At 48.7% G+C, this 17125-nt stretch overlaps 1 protein-coding gene across 2 annotated transcripts in view; it reads left to right on the top strand.

Moving 5' to 3' along the window:
- Window positions 1-17125, top strand: part of LOC135414139 (chromatin remodeling regulator CECR2) — a 102043-nt gene that overhangs the window by 61157 nt on the left and 23761 nt on the right. Inside the window, exons 3-8 of one of the 2 annotated variants that reach the window (XM_064654512.1) lie at window positions 9139-9322; window positions 10070-10209; window positions 10708-10812; window positions 11425-11474; window positions 13816-13985; window positions 14718-14795. In XM_064654512.1, the coding sequence (XP_064510582.1) occupies window positions 9139-9322; window positions 10070-10209; window positions 10708-10812; window positions 11425-11474; window positions 13816-13985; window positions 14718-14795 (727 nt within the window). Of the gene's footprint in view, window positions 1-9138; window positions 9323-10069; window positions 10210-10707; window positions 10813-11424; window positions 11475-13815; window positions 13986-14717; window positions 14796-17125 lie in introns of those variants that run through there. The other variant, XM_064654513.1, reaches the window with a different exon arrangement.

Here is a 17125-nt window from a genome sequence, read left to right as displayed (position 1 = left end):
CTCACAGAAGGGTGCTTGGAGCCTCCTACAAGCAGGAATATGACAGGACAGTTCAAAGTAACAGGTATGTGTGATTTCTCTTGCCAGTGCTGCCTTTCTCTCACACAGCCCAATTAACAGGGGTCACAGAGCACTGATTAGTTGCCTTGGCATTTTGTGAACATAAAGCAGTGAAAAATCCAGGGTAAATGGGGGAAAGGAGATCAAATAGACACTTATCTCAGCTCTCCTGCCTGTCGCTGGCATTTGCCAGCCCAAGGAAAGCGCCTTTCCAGAAGAGACCAAGGCGGGACGGTGCTGTATCTGTGCCGGTATCTCTGCTGCTCTTCTGCCTTTTCTCAGCAAAATAACAAACAAGTCACCCCCAGCAGCTGTGTCATTCATAGGGTTGTTGCTAGATAAGAGCCAAACCACTGGAGATGTGTGGACCAAAGGCAGCTGGGGAAGATCAGAGTGTGCCCTTTTGCCACGCTGGTGTCTGAGATGAGTTTGGTTCCTACGGCTGGCGTCTCTTCTAGGAGGGGTGGACTCACTGCCTCCTGTCCTTTGTGTGAGGGAAAAGGGGTGAAAGGCAGCACATATCAGTGAGGGGAGATAAAAGGACATCTCCATCTAGTTCAAGAGTTGCTGAGTGTGGCCTAGTAGTGCTAAGGAGCCCAAACTGGAAAATTCCTTGGTTGTTCAGTTTTATGGCTGTGGCTGGTGTAAGAAGTCTGGACAAGCAGACCTGGAACCTTCCTGAAAGGTGGGCAGCTGCAGTGACTTCGTGCCTTCCTCTTCTTCCTTCATGCTCCCCTTTTTTTGGGGTGACAAAGCAATGCTCCTATTTCAGCTGTCATACCCAGGTTAAGTGGCTGCACTTGCTTCTGTCAAGCCAGCACATGCTCCTGTGGTGTGATCCCTTATTAGACTAGACAGCCCACATCAGCTCTCCATTCTCTCTGTCTCCCCAGAGACACTGCCTCGCTCCATAGCTGTTCCTATTCTGCTTCTCTGTGGGATACAGCATATCTGCCAGCTCCCCTTCCAGCTTCCCTAGTTTTTATTGTATGGGAGATCGCTCAAGGTAAGATGGAGGAAGACAAGGAGTAGGAATGTTCTTAGCTGCTGACAGCCATGGGTTTTCTTAGCTGATTTTTTTCTCTCTCCTAAACACAAGCATTGTGGGAGTTCAGCTGGGAAGGTAGTGGATTCCACAGCATCCAACCATGTAAATTAGATTTCCTTAGCAAGGTTGAGCAGCCCTTCTACTGGAGAACCTCCTGTCTTAACTTTGTGTTATCATATTGGAGGAAACATCCAGAACCCTGTTGTCTTCCTTAAGCATCTCTTCAGCATATTTTGGGGCTGGTCTGGACTCGGTGCCACATTTGAGTTCTGGAAGCAAGTTATGGGGTGGACAAGAGAGAGGCTGGGAACAGGAATTGCTAGGGTGCTGAAATTACTCTGCTGTCCTTTACTTTTGTGGAAGCCTTCGGGTGTCTCTGTCATGGATGTGGAAACCTCCAACCACTCATGTTTCAGACTGCCAGATCCAGGAGTTAGACCAGACTATTTTAGGGAAGAGCTGCCTCTACTAAACATTAGCTAACCAGCTAATATTTTGGCCTTATGTTTTGAAATAAAACCATGGTTCTAACGTAGAAAGACTGTCTTTCCATGTTCAGCAATGGTGAAGACGAATGTCCTTGTGTGCAGAGCTCAGTGCAGTCGACCCACTCAATTCTTCGGGTGTCTTTCTCTTCTCCTTCACTGCCAGTGACAGGTAAGCCACAGAATCACTGAGGTTTCAGCAAGGTCAAAAAACTAGTTCAAGTTTGCAGTGGAGGACAAAAGGCAGGCCTGTACATGCCCTGTGATGGCCGTGTACTCCAGCAATCTCTGCTGTCTTTACGACTCTGGGAGGAGAAACTTCACTCTGGGAGCTTTGATCAATGTAATTTGAATTTTATTTTTTTCCCCCCACTTTGTGGTCTCATTCAAGGTCCATTAATGTCAGCTGTCCTGCTTTTGTTCACAGGCCAGCAGATTTTCTCCAGGCATGTTTCAAAAAAGGCGCTGAAAGATGGGATGTGCCCAGGTGTTTCCTCCATCACAGGGGCTCTGCCAGGGTTGGACCTTGCTGAGGTCTGTCACAAGTGTGGTGCCCCCAGGAGTTGCTGCCTCCCTCTAGGCTGTTCCTGGGAATTTTTGAAGTCTGTCCCCATCAGTGGTACAACTAGTGGCACTGCTGGTTGAATTGGAAATGACGTGGCTGTTAAAGCTTAAGGTCATGATTCCTGGATCTCCAGCTTCTCCGTCATTTTGCTCTGCCACGGTGAAGTGTTTTGTGCAGAGACCCTTCAGGGTGCTTGTTGCTCTTGAGCCTCTGCCAGTTTGGCCACCCTGATGACAAGTTTGCCCATGGTCTGAGGAGGACGTGCTTTCTGCTGGCTTGCATGCCTTCTGAGCAGGCTGCACACGGAGGGATTGGAAGGATACCTTCCCAACCTTTTTCCTCCCCAAGAAGGATGGGGTAGCATCTTTTTCCCCCTGCATCATACTTAACTTAGTTTCTCAGTAGGGTAAACTGTTTGAAGGTGAAGTACCAGCTGGTCCATAAAGCTTCCTCCCCCACCTCAGATAAGAAAGCTCATTAATACAGTAAAAAAAAAAGGTCTCCATTGTTACATGAGAGCTCAAGGTCAGGCTGGTAGTAGTAACTCATATTGCCTCTAAGGTCAGCCTAAGCTTTCTCTTTCTGACAAGCCACGATAGATTGATCATGAGGGTCCTTACATTATTTTTTTTCTTCTGAAATAGGCTTTGCTTCTCCTGACCCTGTTAATGATGTTTGACTGAGGTCATCCCAGCAAACCCTGAATCCTTCCCATTACCTTCCAGAGGGCTTGCCTTTGTGCCAAGGCATTGTGTGCTTGTTAAGAATTAAGCCTTCCTGATCTCTGCTCTGGCAAAGGAGCTGTCTTCATTGGAGAGGCGAGAAATATCTTGAATGCCATCTGTCAGTTAATGCTCTCATTAACACCTGAGTGACTCTCAACACCAAGCTGATGTCTTTTTGCCAATTCAGAACTTAAAAGGTGCCAGCCCATAAGGTGAAATATCTTCAGTCCATAAAATTAACTGCATGATAAAACGTCTGTTCTGATAAGACCTTGATTTTTTGAGGTTCTGTCTTTTAACTGGAGAGATCACAGAGGCAAAGCCAGTTCTCTTGTGTGCTGTGAATTAGATGCTGAAGAAGACTTTCTTCATCTAGTACTAAGAACTCCAAAAAGCAACGCTTGTGTTGGTGGCTGGGGGCATCTGAGTCTTTTTTAGCTTTTAAAGCATTTACCAGACATAAGTATCACCTCTATTATTTTTCTTTCTGAATAACTGTCTAATAGGAACGGCAAGAGTAATTATATTCCTGTTCAAATGGTCCTTGAGGGAAAGGCTGAGCTCTCCCCATCTTGTTTTCCATGTTCCTCCCACATATAACTCTTGGGTAGGAGGTGGAAGAGGTCTATTGTTGTTCCTGCTCTCTGTCATCCCCTGGTTTTGTCAGGGATCTTGGTTTTAATCTGAAGAACAATATACTGTCTGGGATTAGATGCAGGTCAGGCTTGCCATTTTCCCAGCAGTTTTAGCTCAAGAGTGTTCCAGTATTTACTCTTCCATTGCATTTTGTAAATTGAATGAAACAAGAGACCTAAAACACTGTCAACATGATAGATATTCTAGCTAGTGGTCCAGGCAATTATTTGGCATCTGAACTTTCAGAAGGCTTATTTTTGTGTGCCAGCAGTAGCTGAGCATCACTGGGAGATTTTTGTCTCCAATATTCCAACTCCTTACCCTAATGTTTCTCTTAATCCAATACTTACACAGGACTGGGGGGTTTGGGAGGGGGTGGGGGGTTGGGTTTAGGGTGTTTTTTAGGGATGTGTATAGGGGGAGGGCTTGTAACAAAATTGGCAGCAATAGACCAGATAGGGCAGTGTGCTGGAGCAGTAATTCCATGCTCAGGCTATGGCATCCTGCCTGGGGGAAGTGCAGATTGACACGGGGACTCTCTTACTGAATCAGTGTTTGGTTTTGCTTTTGTTTGTTTGGCTTGATTTTGTTTACAGTTTTCCAGCCAAGACTTGATTTACTTTGGAGTCTTTAAAACTAAGAGCACAAGTGGCTCTGCTTCCTTTGGGCATGAGGATAAAAAAAATAATCGTGTGTGTGTGTACACATAATTCCAGCCCCGAGGGTGCTGGGTTTGCTCAGAAGGAATTTCACGTTGGGTTTGCCCTACAGGGTGCCTGGGGGGCTGGGGTCTCTGGATGCAGCTGTTCCCTCCCAAGCCTGCACACCGGAAGCTCCGACCAAATTTTTCCATACATCCCATCAACTCCGTGAAATTTTCACCCTCTCTTCCAGAGGTCTCCAAAGGAGCCCCTCCGGGAAGCCGGGCACGCTGGCCAAGCTTGTTTTTGTGACAGCAGAGCATGACCCCACGCGTTAAAAGCCCTGGCGGTGGGAAGGGTGCCTCTCCTGCGAGCCGGGGAAAGCCACTGGGATCGCCAGGCGGGGGGAGGAGTCCTCAGCTCCCCTCTCCTGGAGCTCAGAGAAACCTCCCTCTTTGGGAGGCAGCCGGGCAGCAGATGGCCGGGCTGCGGCGCTGAGCTGTCAGGGGGTGGTGTATCATTTCTCTGGCTGTTCTGGACGCTGATACCCGTGTTGGAGAGCAGCCCCTCCTTCAACTTGCTCCATCTTCTTTATGCCCTGATTTTTTCACAGCTGCTACTAAAGATCACAGGCAACTTGAGCTGCAGCCTTGATGGTGCTCTTGTGGATTGTCTGACTCTGTTCCTTCTCTTTGACATGGATATGCTAGGTCTTGTCCTTCCCTGTGCCCCAGATTTCCTTTTGTATATGCACAGGTCTGCAACATGCCGTTAAAACCTTCAAGCACAGTTGCAATTCAGCTTTGACCTCCTTTCTAATCTTTGCAAAAAAAGATGGGGATCTCTAGCAACAACCCTTTGGTTTCAGAACGCAGCCAGGGATGAGACTAAGAATTGCATTGGACTCAGGAAAAATCATCTGCATCTGTGTGGGATGTATCACACAGATATGCAGGTGCTGTTCCAGCACTGCCCCACTACAGCTATCCAAATTGCTTTGCACATCGAGGGGCAACTGCAAAGTAAGAGATGTTTTGACAAGTGAGGGAAATTTTATCACAGTTCTCTGGAACACTAATGGTGCTAGTGAAGTTGGGATGGAAGAAAGGGGTTGGAAGGATGAAGTTTTACAGTTGCAGAGTACTCTGAGGTACCTTTTCTAATCTCAGTTGATTTCTGTAATACTTTTCCTTGGTTTAATGAGCTGTATGGAAGATGGCTATGCTGTACGTGAGGAAGTGGTTGACATGTGGTGACAGTCGTGCCTGTGGTTTCACACTTTTTTGTGAATTTTTTCTAGAACTCCCAGTTTACTTTCAGAAGAGAGTTGGTTTTCCTTTGGATATGTGCCCCGAGACAGAATGTGTCCATGTACCAGTTCAGCCTCCTTGAGAATGCTTCAATTTGTAGAGAAAGAACATTGCTAACCTAACATTGCCTCCAGTAGTTGAGTGTTTTTACAAGTCTCAGTAATGCTGAGAACCTCTGGAGAAGAGAAACATCTGTCTCAGCTATCTCCCTCCTGCCTTTTTCCCACCTACAGAATGGTTTTCAGAGGTTCTCAGTTGCAGCAGAAACTCTGTAGGACTTGGCATACCTGCAAGTGTATTACTGTCCTATTAGTGAGCTTGAAAAAAAAGTATTTAACAGACTGTATCCAGGTCATTCCATTCCTGGACCCTGTCTCTCTGGTTCTTGGTTTTGAATTTTAATTCCGAACAGTTAGCACTGAGCATTTCTGCTCAGAAAACCCAAGGGCAGGGTTGTCACAGATTGCTCTGCTTCCTGCAGATTTTCTTCTCCAAATCCCTTTTCAAAGGGAAATGTAAGAGAGGCAGGCTGAGTGAAACTAACTGAAGGTGTGGCAGACAGGCTGAAGACGAGCACCCTACATTTGTCTGGAGAAAAGAGGTCGATTCCCATTAAGAGGGAAAATATAAATTGGGCAAGATTGAGTGTGATTGGGAATGCCTTGAGACATCTGTTTCCCATCTCTGGTTCTCATTTCTATCCTTATTCAAAGCGACAAATGCACAGTAGCTGTCTTTGAAAATTGATGGGGGTAGGAACTCAAAAGTACTCTTAAGAACAGAGCTTGTAATGCATTGAACGCTGGGTGGATGGCGGAAGTTTCTAGTGTTAGCCACTTATGTGAAAGTCAAACTCAAACCAAATTGGTTAAGTCAACAGAGCCAGTCCCCAGGGGGAAAGAGAGCTACATAGGCAAAGATTTCAGATGATCTTCTGGAATTGAGGGACTTCCTGGATCGGTTTTCTTTGAGAGCAAGCAAAATGATAGAGCAAGATGAGTGAACTCGTGCAAGCAGCAAAAGTATCTGTCTGATCTCATTTTTTCCATGCCTTTCCCCCTCTTTTCTAGGTAGAAAAAAATTTAGCCAGAAAAAAATAGGAGCAGATAAAACCCTGTTACTTTTGTGGCTTCTTCCTGGCCAATCCTTGTCACTCAGGGGTTATTCAGGATCCTAGGGAAACTTTTTTCAGGCAATTTTATTGGAAATAGCCAGAACTTCTATATCAGACTTGATGAAATTATCTTCTGCCTCGAGATCTGACAAAGTGGAAGAACTGAACTTGGGGGGCTGAAACTCGAATGTTCTCTGGGAGCTTACAGTCATTTCCCTTCTGCAATAGACTAAGCATCCAAATACAGTTGTTGCTTTCCTGCTTCCAGGAAAAGATATTCTCATCACTCTATTCTGAAAGCTAGTCAAAGCTGTCTTTTTTTTTTAATCTAATGGCTTTGGTAAATATCTAAAATTCAAGATGTGTGATCAAATAAAAAAGTCTTAAAAAGTCTATAAAGGGAATCTATTATTGCACTCTTTGCCAAGTTGAAGTCCTTGCTGGAAGTTGGGTCTTGAGTTAAATGAGGAAGACACTGGGGATGCACAGCTGCTTCAGGTAGGTGTATGCTGCATTGAATATTTCACTTGAAAAAGGATATTTGCTGTCATTTTTACCCTAAAATTACTACTTGAGGCAGCACATACATAATTTCATAAAATGTCAGCTGTCAGTTCTCCCTTTTTGACTGAACTTTGTCAGCATAGGGGGCTGTTTCAAGTTGCATTTGTGTGACTGCTGGTATTAGTGGGAGTGAAACAATGATGCTTGGAAATACTGATGCTTTCCTTGTGTCATGCAGAAAAGAGCAAACTCCAGGTTGCAGGAGGCAATAGATCCACGTACATTCAATCTATTGTTAAATACAACCAGAGGGCTGGTGACAGTCATCAGGTGAGAGGACGTATCCCTGGGAGGTCAGCTTGCATTTGACGTCAGAAGGAAGCAGGCTGGTGAGGAGTGATCTGCAGGGTGGTAGCACTAACTTCTCTCTACTCAAGGAGGAAGGGAAATGCTGCCAGGTGGACATGGCTTGAGGCATCTGTTCCTTCGTTCTCGCAGTCACTGTCCAGTCACGCTCCTTGCAAAGAAGCCCGGTCTTTACCAAATGTGTGAAGACCTCTTTCTAATAGCTAACTTCTTGTTGACTTTTAACCATCTTTCTTCAGTTGGATCACACTCCTCTATCTCTTTGTTTAAAAATAATAGCTTTTGTGGAAGTTAGCGATTTCTCAGGGAAATGCAATTCTGTGGTGCTGGCGCGGTTCCATTAATCATATAGAGTAATCTGCTTGTGCCAAAAACCTATCAAGTTGAGCTGCCTTTTTGAGAGCTGGTGGGAATGTGTACCCAGTGGTGTTCTTGCTGGCATATGGACTTCCCGTGTGTGCAAGAATGGCTGGGGCATGGGGGGGTCTCCCTTTGCTGTGCTCAGGGTACACAACTTGAATAGGCTGAGCGAGCCTGGCAAGTCTCAGGACTCAAAGTGATACGGACAGATCTTCAGGAAGTTTTATATTTAGGGACACATGGACTCACCAGCCCTTTTTCATTCCCTGCCCTGAAATTTTCAGCATTCAGAATAAAGGCTTACATCTCATTAAAATATGGACAGGAGTTCCTTTAGCCTTGAGCTCCATCAACAGTCAGATGGGGACATTTACCCTCAATGACAGACAGGGGTAAGAAATGTCTGCTTCCTTGAGTTATATGATGAACTGCTGGGAATGAAAGTGGGACTTCATGTGGCCCAGCTAGAAGATGAGAAAGATCGGTTTAGTAGCAATGTTTATGAAGAGCTTGAATGTTCAGCTTGATCATCTGGGAGACTACAGAGGACAGAGCCCTCTGGGTGGAGCCCTGTTTGGGATGTACACTCGTGCTGGGGATCAGCCTCATTGTGTGTCAGGGTCCAAACCATGTGTGTTAACTGGGCTGTGCTGATGTCCTGCCAGAGGCACTGATGGAGGGAGGAACAGGCAGAAAGTGGCAGCACCTTTGGGAATGGAGGGAGAGACGAGTAGGAGCCACAACAGGAGTATGGGAAGCATAAATCAGCCAAGTGGGGAGGAGGTGATGAGCTATGGAAAGTTTCAGGGCACTGAACCAGGGCGTGGAAAACTACTTTAGAGGCAGAGGGGGTGGAGTAGGGCTTGGCAATGACAGATGTGAGGGGCAAATGAAAAGCTGAAGAAGAAGGTTTAGGCATCAAATGGGGAGAGGTGGAAGGGGATCAGACCAATAACTTTTGTTGCATCCTATTTTAGCAGAGGGTGGATGTTGGTGCTAGCACAAGGCGCTGCCCATTAGGATAGAAAGGGGATGAGGCCGAGTTGCCGTAATGTTTAGCTCGTTCTTTCAGCTTAGAAGGAAATAACAGTAATGCAGAGCCCTGTAAGCTGTCTGTGTATAGTGTGAAATCCCATGGTGTTGCAGTGAGGTTGCTGTGTTTTGGGAATGTGGGTTACAGAGCTGCACCCAGCCATAGCTGTTGTAAGGCACCATTTTCCTTCAGGTGCTGTCTCTGTTATGTTTGTTCGAGTTGCTTGGTGCACCAGATGTTTCTGGCATGGCAAACTACAGTAAGTGTGTGGGACTTTTTTCCCTTGGTTAGATCCCAGACGTTTCACAGCTACCTGGAGGACATCATCAACTACCGCTGGGAGCTGGAGGAGGGGAAACCCAACCCCTTGCGGGAGTCCACCTTCCAGGAGCTGCCCCTGCGCACCCGGGTGGAGATCCTGCACCGCCTCTGCGACTACCGCCTCGATGCAGACGATGTCTTCGACCTCCTCAAGGTGCTTTGGGCAGCAGGGACAGGGGAAACTGTGGCTGTAGGAGCTGGGCCAGATCCATGAATTTTACTGGGAAGAGAGGAGTAGATGCTTTTCAATGTATTTTAAACCAGGTAACCAGGTGGCGACACAGTGGGTTGGCAGTTCTCCATCTCCTCCTCTGCCTTGCAGAGGACCCAAGGCCAGTGCCCAAGGCTTGGGCCCTTGTCCTCTGCGGATGTATTCATAACATGAGAGTTGACAAGCAAATTGGCTTCATTGGCTACTCTTCCTGAGAAGAGTGAATTTGGAGATGCTCCAATGGCAGGGCTGTGAGAGCCGAGACTGCCTTGCTTAGGGATGGTGTGAGATGAAAGGATGGAGTTGAAGTATACTGGGGGAGCTGGGGGATGGTAGAGGCAGGGAGGGGGGGAGGGAGCTTCTCAGGGCTGTGCGTGACTGTCGCCAGCACTAATTAGACCTTCCCTGTCAGGAGCACCAGAGATGAAATGTTAAAACGAGAGAGGCCATTCAAATTAGAGATGCCAATCTAAATCCCTCCCTGGACAGAGAGCGAACAGTCGCCTTCCCCCTGGAGTAACATTTTCCCAGCTCGGCCGGGAGGAGCAGCTGTACTGCTGCTGTGGCGTGGTGGGAGGGAAGGAGGGAGGGAGGGAGGTGTTTGCGGAGGGGTGTCATCATGTTTTGTGTGACAATCGTGGCCGCTTTTCAACTTGTCACCGTCTGGCGGGGGGCTCCCGGTGGGCGCAGGGCCTGGACGCCGACAGCCTCCGCGTGGAGCCGCTGGGCGAGGACAGCAGCGGGGCCCTGTACTGGTACTTCTATGGCACGCGGATGTACAAGGAGGACCCGGTGCAGGGGAAAACCAATGGAGAGCTGGCTCCAGACAGGTAACAACCCACACACATCCCCCCCCTGCCATGTCTGGGTGCAGGGGGCGAGGGGGCACAGCCAGCCCAGCTGGAGGGGGCTCCGCCTGACTGCTGTTGTGCCGGGGTGGGGGGGCCTGGGAGAGGCCGGGGCAGTGCGGGGCGAGACTGGAGTTGCCAAGCAGACAACGGAGCTGCCCTGCGCCGCGCATTGTGTCGGAGCCAGCCTGCAGCCTTTGTGGCACCAGGAGAGCCTGCTGTGGGAACGATGCTGCCTGCCCCACTGCATTCCTGCCTGTCTGCCCCGCACCGTACCGTGCCGTGCCGGCGGCTCCCAGAGCAGGCTCCCAGCCAGTGGGAATCCCTCCTCTCCCCTCCCCATCCTGTTGCTGCTCTGATTTAATCCCTCCTTTGGTTGGGTTCCTAGCAGCTGTTCCAATTTCTGTGCCCTTCTCCCATCCTGCCAGCCTCAGTTCCCTTGCTCAGCAGATATTTCATGGTGGTTTTGCCATTTTTCAGGGGATGTGGGGGGCAGACAAACACCCCAAATGTTCCTGGGAAAACAGGCAAGAGACGAGGGCGACCTCCAAAGCGGAAAAAACTACTGGAGGAAAATTTGCTGAGGTATGGAAGGGTTCTTCCTGCAACAGACTTAAAATACGTATGTTCCCAGAGGAAAGTATAATGTAGTTCTGGGGTTCCCCCAATAAGTATGTATATACCATGCAGCCATAATTTCAATGCATCTCTGAAGCAAAGCAAGCTCAGACTTGGTGGATGCTTTGATCACTCTCCAAAGCAAATTCTGACTGAGCTGGAAGTTCGGTGAAACAGTGGGCATCACTCTTCCAACCACCTCACTTCAAATGCAGTTCCAGTGTACAGTGCTAGAGGATTTGCTCCTGATAAAGAACACTTTCACTGTGTAGCACTTGAAGCCAAAAATCCCGGCCACTTGAGTCAGTATAGATTTCAGGATGCTTACATAAGAACTGAAATACTGTGCTTGCCAAACTTCAGCCTGCACCCTTCACTTTTAAAAACTTTATGAAGCTATGATAAATATATATGTGAAAATATACATCAAACGTGTGTTCTGCAGGTTGTTTTTTTCATGGTTTTGCTGTGCATTGAATAATTTCTGCGTCCCCCATTCTTCTTAGAAGCAGCTGCATTTCACGTGGTGTGAAGTAATGTATTTATTGTATCACTTCTTCTCTTTCTTTTTTTTGGTAGGGAGAAGGCAGAAGAGAACTTGCTAATCCATGAGACTCAGATAAGAAATGGTAAAGAGATTTTACGGCATCAGGGTTGATACCATCGGCTAACATGGTTCTTAAATTGTCAAAGCCCAGAGAGATGTCTGTAACAACCCAGCCTTTCTCAGGAAAGGGAGAGTCTTTCTGCTGGTGGTTGGGGCCAAGATGGGAAGGAGGGGTTTGCAGGGATTACAGGCTGCCTTGCAGCTGGGAGCCTGGGCACATGTAGGCTTCCTATCTTGTCATGGATGATTTTGGGAGGAAGAAACCTAACCTATTGGGATACACTAGACCTTGAGGGCTCACCTACAAAAATGGGTTGTGAATGGTCCTCCCTGTTCCAGGCATGAGGTAAACACATTGCCCTGTTGGTAGCTGGTGTGTTTTTTAGGGCTGGGAAGAGAGTGTGGTCAGTGATGCCAAGACAGAGAAGGAAGAACCTTTTTGATCCTCCTCACTTCTCCTTCCTGGTAGCCATTCGGTGGCTGAGCACAGTAAATGACATCTTGGGGGTACCCACCTAAGGGTTAACGAGCCAAGCAGAAAAAATCAGTTGGCAACACGATGTGAATGTGAGTTCAAGGGAGCTGGGACTCATTTGTCATACATGTGTATCCACTGGCTTCCACAAAACCCAGGGACTCGGCCTGCCTGTTCCCTCACAATAAAAGGCAAGGGTGGCATTGTCTTTCCCATGCCTCCTTCCCTTTGCCCTTTGTCTTCAGATTTCCTGGCGGCTGCTCCAGAGCTGGGCGGCAGAGCCAGAGCGGTGCGCGTGAGGCGCTGGGGGTTTTATCAGATCATTGTCTTCCAGCAAATTGTGTCACTTCAGCTGCAGAGTAATCTTCTGGTGGCACAAAGCAGTGCCTTAGTCCTGTTTGCTATTGAAATGAGTTCTCCGTAGGCAGCTGGCAAGGGAATAGGAAACAAGGGTACAGGGTTTGGGGGCAGCGTGCAGGTAAGCTCCCCCCTGCAGGTGGGCAGATGGCTGGTCCTTTGCCATCTCCGTTACTAGTCCCCAGAGCATTCACTTGAGCTGAAGCTGAGGGTGGGCTCAAGTCCAGGCTGGCCTGTGACCCAGAGCATGTGCTCGCTCTGTGCCACTGCCATGGCACCCAGGCTTCTGACAGAGGGCAGGTGGCTGGGGGGAGGCTGCAGCTTCCCAATCTTCCTAGGGCAACCTGACAGCTTGCATGCCAGAGGCACTTGCAGCTCAGATCCATAAAGGGCCCAGAATCAGGTTCAGAGAGAAAGAAGCTCTGTTTTTTCACTTCTTTATATTTTTCATTGTTAGTTTGGTTGAAAATGTGATGAGAGGGTACATGACATCTGCCAGTGGCAGTGGTGGCCATTGCTTTCTTTCCAGGAGCCAGTGGTTAGCTCTAGAAAAGTCTAGAGGGAGCTGAGAACTCCCCAACCTGAAGGTGTTTGATTCAAGACTCATCCCCCCCCTTCTCCCAAGTGAAAAAAAAAAGGGCCACAACCTTTTTTGCTTAGAGAGCATCCTGGGGCAAAAGCATACAAGTTGCAACCCATGAGGCTTCCCTACTCTGTGTAAACATTTGTGGAGCAGGAACCACATTCCCCCTCTCCAGGTGGGTGTTCCAACCACCATGCAAGAGAGCCCTTCCTTCACAATTAGCATTCAAATATTTCACACAAGGTGGAACAGCTCAGAGTGTCTTGGTAGTTGGGACATGCTCAGAGCGGTGGGTGATCTGCTTCAATCCCACTCTGGATCAAGCAAGGATGGGATGTGAACTTTTGGAACTTCCCCCTCATCTGGCAGCCTGATGAACCCTGTCCTTCGCTTCCTCTTCTGTTCTTTCAAGTGCCTGCAAACAAAATGTTTCATTTGGGGAGAACAGGGGGATTTTTTCACTGCAGAAAAGGTTTGCAGTGCTTAAAAAAAAAAAAAAAGAGCTTATTTCAAATTACAGTATTTTTTGATGGCTTTATTCTGCTGCCAGACTAAATCAGATGTTTGTATTTCCCCATGTCCTACTCTGGCTGACAGCCTCCATTACAAGAAGCAAATTAAATCCTTTTCTCTGGTCCATCATAACTGGAATGTAGGCTTGCTACAGGGATGTTGTACTACCTGTGTATTGCCATTTCCCATCATTATTTCTTCAACTGTGTGTTTCCTCTGTGTCTTGGCATCACTTTCAGTGTCACTAAGGGAGGTAGCAGTGCTTCTGCTGGATGAGGAGAGCTTTGGGTCTATAGCAAAGAGCATGTTTTTTGTAACAGTGGCCATTAACAGTGTCTTTTGCTCTTCCTGAGCCCTGAGGAGAGAAGAGAAGGGATCAAGAAGAGCTGTTAGTCATAACTGCTGTGGAGATAACATCCTTTCATGTTTTTGAAGGGTCCCAAGGGCCTGGCCGTGGAACATGGTGGCTGCTGTGCCAGACGGAAGAGGAGTGGAGGCAGGTCACAGAGAGCTTCAGAGAGAGGACTTCCCTTAGAGAGCGGCAGCTCTACAAACTCTTGAGTGAAGACTTCCTGCCGGAGATCTGCAACATGATTGCACAGAAGGTGAGGAGACATGACATCCTGTTTACCTCTCTTTGACCGCTTCCAAGAGCATGGACGTCTGCTGAGTGAAGTTGCTGAATCCAAGCAGCCCGTCACCCCACCTCCAGCCTTCCAAGTGTCATGGATGTGGGGGCTGTTCAGCTTGTGGGGGGGGGAAAGGCTCTCCCCCATGCTGTGGCAGGGCTAGAGTTGATGCTTGAGGATCTGGTTCATGGTTGCACGGCGGCGTTGGTAGGAAGGCTGAAGGGGTTACTGTCTTCAGCCATGTTCTGTGTCCCTTTTCTCCTAGCAGGGAATTCTCTGTGCTTTTGAACTGCTGCGATTTACAGCCTAGCTTTTCTATGCAAACTGCCTGTGATTCCACTTTTACTGCCCTTTCTCAGCTGGCTCTGCTGGAGGGGCACTGGCTGCTTTAGCTGTCCTAGCTAAGTCTGCTTGAGCTGGTTATGTCAGAGCCCTGAAACTCTGAAGGGTATTGTCCGTCAACTGAATGTTTTCAGGTGGGACAGATTTGGAAAGGGATCCTTCGGCTAGATGGCTTTGCAAAATGGGCTCTGCAGCCAGCGTGATGTTCTTGGACTGAGTTCAGTTTGCTTGTTTGCTACCCTTGTAAAGCTAATAGGGATTTCATGGTCACTTCTAGCCCCCAGAGTTTCTCCTGCCAGTGTCACCGATGTGCCCTAATTTCCTCCACTCTCTTTTTCCTTCCCTCAATTCTCAACCCTGTTTCAGGAGAAGCGTCTGCAGCGGACAGAGTTTTCTCCCAGGTGGATGTCTGACCATCAGCCCATCAAACCAATCAAGCAGGAGGTGAGGGGGGGTGCGAGGGGGAGGACGACGGAGGGAGGCGAGAGCAGATGCCTCCTAGGGGAAAAAATAAACCGCAGCATCGCTATTCAGTGGGAAGGAGTCGCTTGAAAGTGCTTGTGCTGAAAGAGAGATGGGTGGTAATGCCCGTCAAAGGCAGGCTGACACTCAGGGTTTCTATGGCGAGCAGGGAGGTGCTGCCCTCTGGATCGCAGAGGTAACCGGCCTCGCTGCAGACTCCGGTGCAGCTGCATATGGAAATCTGCACTCAGTCTGGGGAATTCCACTTCAATGAGAGTGCTGGCACATTCGAGGCAGTTCAAAGAAAAGTTGAAGAAGGATGAGAGGGCTAGAAGAACCGGCTTACAAAGGGAAATGACAGAAATTCAGCCAAGGGGAAAACGTGAGGCTGCAAACACATGAGGATGTAGATAGTGCTGAGGGAGAGAAGAGTGACTGATGCAGCATGCGGAGCTGAGCTAGGAGGGGGTCAGCTGGAAATGGAAGTCACAATGTAGGCAGCTTAAAGAAATGCTTATCAAACTGCAGCTATGTTGGCTGAAATGGCTCTTTCCATGCCTCTTCACCCTCATCTCCTCCACCCCATCAGTGTAACAGCACTGCTGCTGCCGCTCCTTGCGGGTCTGTGCAGTGAACCAGACCCAGGAAAATGACTGGAGTTAAATATAACCTTTTTCTTTGGTCGGGGTTATTTTTAACATAGATCAGTTTTCTGATCCAGTTCACCACACAGCCCCTAACAGTCACGCCGGCACAGCCAGGCATGTGGTACTGTGGAGATGGGGGGTCTTTGAACTGGCAACTGCTGCCCAAAGCAATCGGTCGGACAACTCGGGATTAGCTCTGGAGGAAAAGATTGTCTTGATTCTATCAGGTTGTGGCATAATCTCTCACCGCAGATGTAATCAAAACGTAGTTACCTGGTGTTTTGTCAGAGCCTGGGAAATAAAGCTGCAGGGAATATTCCACATGAGCCAGAGTCAGAGGTTCCCGCAAAACAAAGGAGAAAGTAGTTCCCTGCAATAAATATACTTACTTGGAACAGATAAATAAAAGGAAGGAAGAACCTCTCATCATGCTGCAGATAAAAGCCTGCCGGGAGGAAAATAAGACCCCAGTGATGGTCAGTTTGGGGCCAGAATTGCTCTCTGCAAAGCCCACCGTGCAGGAAGCACAGGGACACGTGTTTGTTCACAGGCAGCAGAAATCCCAGAGGAGGAGGGGAGTGGGAAACACATGGAGCCTGAATGATGCTAATCAGTACCGCAGGTGCTCCAGGTCTGCTGTGGCAGAGGGCTGTTAATTGCTGCCTGTGGGCCAGTGAAATGTTTCCAGCGAGCGGGGGGCCCTCCTGGCTCCCGGGGCACAGGGAGCCAGCCAGTGTGAGGGTGGTGATGCTCACAGCGCTCCCCAGCAGGATGTGGCAGTCATCCCTGCCACTGGGGAGCCAAGGAAGGTGCGAGCATGTCTGATATCTTATTTGTCAAGTGAGGGCGGGCAGCAGGCGAGCCTGGGGGAGAAAACCTCGGCCGAGTGCAGGTGACCCCTTCCTCCTGGCTGCTGCTTCAGTCCAGGATGTAACTGCTCCATGGGCTCCTGATCCTGCAGGGGATTTCTCAACAGGTGGTTCAGATTAGCTCCTCATTAAGAGCCGCCTGAGCAGCACCCTCATTAGGATCACGCTGTGGAAACCTGAGCGGGAAAGGTTTGGCGGATGAGAGGCCAGGGTGTCCAGGGCACTCGTGCCTCCTGGCCTTCTGCCCCTGAAGTCTGATACCAACTGCCTGGAGAGCAAAGCAAACGGCAGGAGTTTGGGCAGGAGTTTGGCCCTTTCAGGTCGCAGGGCCAGGGGAAGGCAGCGATGTTGTGTCCTGGAGTGCTCTCTACCGGAGGGAAGGAGGCGGTGATGCTGTGGTAGCAGTGGTTTTTATCCTCCAAGTGGGGAGGAAGCTGGAGAAACGTCCTTTTGCCACCTGTGTGGTCAGGAAGGAAGTTTAACTTGAGTTTGGTTCTTGTTTTTATCGTTCCAATAGGCGTCGTCTTCCACCACATCTCATAGGAGTTTACTGGTTTGTGTTCACGTATTTTTTTAACCCTGAGTTAAGCACACTCATCCCTAGTGGGCTTAAGGGGGACACCAGGCAGAGGGTCCCTCTGAAAATCAGGTTGTTTCTGTGTCTGAAGTGTCTCAAAGAGCCAGCATTGCTGCTGCCCTGCAAGTGCTGCAGGGAGCAAGTGCTGTTGTGGGTGTCTGCTGCAGCCCTTGGGGCTCACTACACTGCATCTGTAGTTTCTGCTTTTCCCTTTTCTTC

This window comes from Pseudopipra pipra, chromosome 5, assembly GCF_036250125.1.
Source record: "Pseudopipra pipra isolate bDixPip1 chromosome 5, bDixPip1.hap1, whole genome shotgun sequence".
Lineage (NCBI taxonomy): Eukaryota > Metazoa > Chordata > Aves > Passeriformes > Pipridae > Pseudopipra > Pseudopipra pipra.
This window is presented reverse-complemented; position numbering and strand designations above follow the sequence as displayed.